Source organism: Cynara cardunculus, assembly GCF_001531365.2.
Source record: "Cynara cardunculus var. scolymus isolate 2C chromosome LG 9, CcrdV1, whole genome shotgun sequence".
Lineage (NCBI taxonomy): Eukaryota > Viridiplantae > Streptophyta > Magnoliopsida > Asterales > Asteraceae > Cynara > Cynara cardunculus.
The window spans coordinates 10947632-10954535 of record NC_037536.1 but is presented as its reverse complement, the minus strand read 5'-3'; the positions used below and the strand labels follow the sequence as shown (position 1 = coordinate 10954535).

The following is a 6904-nucleotide window of genomic DNA, read 5'->3' as shown; positions in this document are numbered from 1 at the left end:
AAGTTTTAATAAAAAAACAACGACTTATTATTTAAATTTTTAGAGATTGTAAAAAAACTAATGAAATTATTATTTAAATATTTAAAAACTTAAATAAGGATTGATTAGTTATCTTTTAAGTTTTAAAGTCGGAAAAAAATGATGAATTATTTTCTGAATTTTGAAAGTTATAAAAGGATTAATGATATATTCTATGAAAATATAGATAAAATAAAAACTAAGAATTAACATATGAACTTTCAAAAATTTTATTTAATTTTTATATGGACAAACCATACGACTATATACATATGGTTAAAATTTATAAAATTACAAAATAAATGATATGTTATTTTTCCAATTTATTGATTTTAAATTTGATTGATATGTAATATAAATAAAAATTATAACTACTATATACCGATAATTATTATCATCTATTAATTAAAAAAATAAAAAATTAAAGAAATAAAAGCTATCAACATATCACATCCCAACAATTAGATGTGAAGCTAATTAACACGTGTCTATAAATCACCTATGCCTTTAAGGCTTCTTCCCTTTCAAATAAATCTTTTGACCTAATTGTAGTAATCAATGTGATTCAATCTTGACTTTGGATTTTTTGTTTTATTGCATGAATTTATACAAAATTAATTCTATGAAAATCAATACTTTTATCTGGGCAAAAAGTGATTTACCGGCAACTCCAACTGATTTCATACAGAACTCGCCTCCAAAGATACGAATGTGAAGGAACATTTTTTGGCTCACTCAACGGTTGAGGCTACTCCGAAAGGGAAGAGGCGATCAAACTCAAGACCTTTCTTGTTTTAGGCAAAGTCGCCGACCATTTACCAACCAAACCCGAGATCTACCATTCTTGCAACGAACAAAAACTTGTTGTCATTTATTAGAATTTTATATGACAAATTTATATTAATAAACATGGAGTAAAGTTCTCACACCTTTACAAACCCTAATTACCAACTTACATTCCACAACCAAGTCTCTTTTTAGTTCTTGAGCTTCATTGTCATGTTAAACAAGGTGATTAGGATAAAAACACCAAAAAGCAAAAAAGAGAAGAAAAAAAATCAAAAAATCGATTGCCCATTCGGTTTTCTTCTCGCGTAAATGGTCGTTATGTTTTTCGGTGCCTCAGTCGCTCACATGCACGATCTCCATATCCTTCCTTCAAGTGAAATGACTATGATCGAAACGTCATCATGGTAACGCCTTCGATCCCCTTGTGGTATTTCAAGCAACTCATGAAAATCCATACCTACGAACAAAAACAAATTTCAAATCATTACCATCTTTTAAAAACTTCGAATCAACTTTACGAGGCCCATGGGATTAATCGAGTTGCAAGCAAGCTGGTCCTAACACCCACGGTTCCAAAAACAAGAATCCTAAAATGATTGAGATTGTTACCAGCTTTCTTGGCTGCACGAAACAGAACTTCTTCGATTAGATGTTGGGCAGGATCGCCTTCTGGCGACCATTGTATGAAAAGCTCGACTTCAGAAACCGCCTCTTCGTTTGTGAAATACTGATAAAGCCCGTCTGAAGACAATATCAAGAATCTGTCCCTCGGTCCTAATTTGTGATGGTAAAGGTTCGGGATGCAGTTTATGTAAGGAGAACTGCCCACATAGTCGATCCTAAACATCTCTAAAAGGGCATCGTTCCATTTAGGCTGCAGCAAGTCAAAAAACACGTGTCATAAATTCGACTCTTTTTTGATGATATTTAAGAACAAAAATCGCGATCTTTATGTGCCCTTAAAAGTCAATATGATATAGACAACCAACATGTTTCAAGATATATGCTTCCCAAAATAGAATGCTAACTTGCATTTCTTCGATCCAAAGACAATTTGAAATCTAAAAAGTTACGCAAGATTCAATCTTGAAGGAATGTCCAAATCTCCCACTCTCCGAATTTGGTTACTTGATCCAAAAAAGAATCGTTTTTGGGAATCCACTTTTATCGGGCACCCATAGAGAATCGTATCAAGATTTGCAAACTAGATTTATAGTGGTGAACGGTCAATTACCTGTTTGAGAAAACCAGCACCGAAGGCTCGAGTGACTTTAAGTGACCCTTTAACACGATCATTCATCACTGCGCAAGAATCATCAGGGTGTTCGTTCTTTATTCTTTGAACTTCCTGCAGATTATCAAACATAAGTGTGAATAAAACGATGATTTTTAAGGTTATAAGAACAAGAAATTGAAACTAAGTTGTTCTTTTTTACCTCATCAATGGAGGTACTATGATCAATTGTAAGCTGACAGGCTGTTAGGGTCGGGATTGTACTGGCAATATCAGCATCAGAAACCTCAAGATCGTACAATGTTTCTTCATTAATTCTCTCGAGATCTTGTCTCCATAGATCGGGTTCGGGTTTTTGAGCTAAAACCGCCCTGCTGTCACCTACATTCATCACATAAACATCTTCTTCTTTCATTAACATAACAAGAACGCATGAACCCATTAAAGCTAGTTCAGGATTTTCAACAAGCATTTGGTCTGCAATATCCAAATAGGCCTCTTCTGTTTTCTTCAACCCTTGAGATAGAGCTTTCAAAACATCAGAATGATTGATTGAATTTGACCCATTTGAATTCAACTGTTGCTTTAACCTCCGATCCAATTCCAGCCTCTCTCGATCGAATTCACACTTCCATCTCCTGTGATTATCCTCCCATTTCTTGGAAGCCCCTCGGCTTCTAACTCTTGAGTTCTTGCTTCTCTTTTTCTGTAGATTCGTCTCAAAATCGTCAGTTGCACTGGGATAACTTTCCTGCTGATCAACACATCTCCGATGCTCGTGTTGTTGAGATCGATCATCGACATGAGATTCAATAGAATCTAAGGGTTGCCCTGAAGAATTTGAATTCGTTGAATCGAGCTCATCATCCCATAACAAACCTTTGAGTTCCTTATGAACAGCTGGGTACAAATTCGATAACAGATAATCAGGTGCATCAGGACCATTAAACCCATCATAAATACCAACAAAAACCCACCCATGTTCCTCTGAAACGACGACGTGTACTCGATCTTCCCCAGCTTTCCCTTGCGCCCATTGAAGATTCTGACTTTGATTTAAACAGTCATCATCGTCAAGAAAACTGCCTTCACTGCTCAAATTAACACTGCTAATCGTCAATTCATTGTTTTTCTCCGAAGACCCGACGATCCAATCTGGAACCTTCAGAGAACCCACGTTTTTATTAATTGGGGCGACAATCGAGTTTTGCCCACGGGTTACAAACGTTCTTGAAATCGCTCTTTGGATGACCCGAATCAAGGACCTTTTTCTTGATCTACGTTTAAAGGCAAAACCCCCCTGTGAATAGCTTCTTTGGAACTGATCATGAGTACCCTTATCGAGAGGACCCGAGTAAAGAGGACCCGATTGAAACCCACGCTCAATCGGACCAGAAAGAAAACCTCTTTCGATAGGACCCGAATAAGGAAACGGACCCAACGGCAGAGGACCCGAATTGATAGAGTTTCGGGGCAAAGGCTGGAGAGGAATCGACGCAAATGAAGTGGAGCTCTCGAAAGCAGAAGCTTTATCAATGGAGTTATAAGAGTATAGATCGATCAGAGATGTCGAAAGTGGAGTGGAGGTATTGGCGGAGACGGAAGCGCCGGAGATTGACCGGAACGTCGTCGTTTCCTCAGAGCAGTGCACCTTGGAGGAAGATACACGAGATGGGTCTGGTCTAACATAGCAAAAAGAGTGACCCAGATCATCTAACGGATCAGAAATGACGACAGCCATGTCTTTCCGGCGGTGGACAACATCACTTCCGGTGAAACAAACCGTCAGCTTCCCTACCCCGTTTCCCATGACTGTATTTTCCGGCGAGAAAACACGGCGCAAATTTAGCTTCTTAATCAACAAAAATGACAACTAATTCATCACAGAAATCTCTCGTTTTTATTCCTCTGATAGTCAAAAAGGTAGAGAAGAGAGATTCTTGGTTAAAGATATAAGAGGGTTGTGGAGATGGTGGATGGATGATAGAGAAGGCGTTGACTTTTAAGGGTGGAAGATTTTGAAATCATAAAACAAAATTAAATTCTGTCTGCTCGACTTTTCATTCACTACTCTCTGTGTGTGTCTACGATCGAGCGTTGACTAACAGAAGGAGATGTGTATGGGTCTGAGTTTGAGTAAACTCAAAGTAGGTTAACCTTTTAACCATGGTTTCTAATCCCACTCGCAATCTTGGAGGGTGTAACTCACTCTCACCTATTTGTTTTCGAATAATTATCAACACCAAAAACACGTACTTTATGTTGAAACAGTTTGAACTATTCAAGATATATAAACATCCAAACCGAAACAAAGAAGTCAACATACAACAACCATTCCGGTACATTGACTAAAACCCGAAACAAAAAGTCCAAACACCTAAAACCACACATTTTCGGCTTGGTTCAATAGACATCGTGTGAAAGTCATCACTTGACAGTGACGATGGAATCTTTCTTTTTATTTCTCAGAAAATATCACTTTGATGCCTTGACTATGACCTGATGGCATTCGAATTGCGTTTTTGTTTATGTTAATATTTCTTGGAGTTGTCTTTTTCTTATTCTTTGTTGATCTTAATGTTTGTATTAGTGTAGCATACCTCGGTGGGGATTCGAGCCAAAGATCCTTTGTACGAAGAAGCACTTTTAAATTCCGGGATATAGTTTCGGTTTGAAAACTATGGAAGATCCATCACTTACTTGTCTTAAGTAGATAAAATTATAGGACCATCGGAAAGAAGGTCAAGTCGAATCTTGTGCTTTTTGGGTGAATCCTAATCACAAGACTCCCATGTGATATGGGACATCAGATCAAAGAAGTTGCAAAATAATGAATTCATGAAGCAAACCAGTAACAAACAAAACGACTTTGTGACCTTGATCAATGCATGATTACCAAAAAGTCTAGGATCTTGACTTACACGTATGATGAAAAATAGAATAGTTTTCTATCTCTTAGCCAACCAGTATTAAAATTTCCAGCCAGATTCACCACCACTAATTTCTTGTGATACTTCAAGCTTTTGATTGTTCCAACTCTTGAACCAGATAAAAATTTGTATACAGATTTCTTTTGTACTCTCTCTACTTAAAGATTTTCTCCTTCTTACACTTATTATTTGTCCATTACTAGAATAGCATACTTAAATAAACTAACATAGTTGCTCAAAACAATGTTGAGGGTCGACTCAACTAGTAAATAAATGTTAACTCTTTGGGACTCCTTTTTTTTTTTTTTTTTGATTAACCTGGATATCCAACCTGCTATGCGAGCTGACTAATCCCACGACGACCACTTGCTTTGCAGATAGCCCGGAGTAACCGCATTTGAACCTTCGTGGCCACAAGGGGATTTTTATTCCTCATTGGATTTGAACCTGGGACCTCCTGGTACTTTTGACCTTTGGAGCCAAGCTCAAACCAATCAGACACCACCCTTGTGGTTAAGACTCCTCTTTATAAGTCATTAGTTTGAGCTTTATTAGATGCACTAAGGATTTTTCTGGTTGCTACCTTCAAAGTCTCATAATATTAGTTAAGATGCATACAAACTGGCCTAAGGGTGTAAATGATGCAAGTTGCGCTCAAGTATCGATATATTCAATTCGAACTTGATAGCCATTTCTCAAGCTCGAACTCGAACTTGAAAGCCATTTCTCAAGCTCGAACTCGAACTTGAAACTCGCGAGTAGTTTAAAACCAAACTCGACTTGAATTTGATTGCAATTTTTTAAACTCGAACTCGAATCAAGCTCGAACCAAGCTCACTGATTGAAATTTATGAAATTTTAGGGTTTTCTTTTACAAATTAAAACTTAAAGGTGTTTTCTTAATTTTTATAAAACTTTAGGGTTTTCTTTTAAAGTAGTTCGACTCGACTCGTTAACATGTCGAGTCAAGCTCGAGTCTAAGCCGAACCCGTTCGAGTTGAATGTTGACCGAGTCGATCTCGAGTAGCTCGCAAGCTCTCCCGTATCCTTTACACCCTAAAGGTTAAAAAAAACTAGAAAGAAAAATTGCAATTTTGCTATTCATCAAGGGTGTTAGTTGTAATTATGTTGGAGAGGCGCGTGAAGACAAAAATTGAAAAGTCATATTTAATTTGGGTATTAAAATGAGATAAATAAATATCATTAACTACACCATAAATAATTACATTTACTTTGATTAGCGTAACAAATGCGTGACATAATAACCATAAAAACCCATTAGTCAACTGACACGTGTTTTTCCTTTTTTATTTAAAATTAATCAAGACTTATGTTGTTCCAAGAACATTGTTTCAAAATTTTCCACTTCCACATAATTCTCCAACTACAATCCAAATTAAATAAATTTGACTTTTTAAAAAATGAAATTTATAAATCAATAAATACCTACGTATTCTTTGTATTTAACGTATTTTAAATAAATAATAAAGAAAATATTAAATGAATTTAATAAATTGAGTAAAAATGGTATAAAATTAAATGGATGAATAAATATGGTGAGGTGGGGTGGTTGTACAATAATAAAAAGGACCATTAAATACAGGTTGAGTGTTTTAGGTAGCTTCACCATATGTCTTTATGTTTGACTTTTTTTATTATTTGACTTTTTTATTTTTATTTTTATTTTTATTTTTTAAATTTGGTAAAATCTCGACTATTTCCACCACGGATTTTGTAGGACCAATTATCCAACATTCCTCATGCTCACCAATTTTTTAATAATTTTAATTATTATAATAATCAGAATTATGCCTTCGATGTGGAATAAGTTTCAAAAGCTTTTGGGCTTCAATTTTGTGGCTTTTATCTAACAGTCACGGGTTGATTTGAAAAGTAGATGGTAAAATAAGTGTACATGTGAATTTGTGTAATT

The 6904-nt window shown here is 35.8% G+C and overlaps 1 protein-coding gene across 1 annotated transcript; it reads right to left on the bottom strand.

The window, feature by feature from the left end:
* Positions 1-865: 865 nt before the first annotated feature.
* Positions 866-3954, bottom strand: LOC112518648 (probable protein phosphatase 2C 23). Its single transcript, XM_025126420.1, has 4 exons — positions 2244-3954; positions 2042-2155; positions 1417-1681; positions 866-1264 (listed from the first exon to the last, which is right to left on the bottom strand). Exons 1-4 carry the CDS (start codon positions 3849-3851, stop codon positions 1149-1151), a joined length of 2103 nt encoding a protein of 700 aa, XP_024982188.1. The 5' UTR covers positions 3852-3954; the 3' UTR covers positions 866-1148.
* Between the last annotated feature and the right edge of the window lie 2950 nt (positions 3955-6904).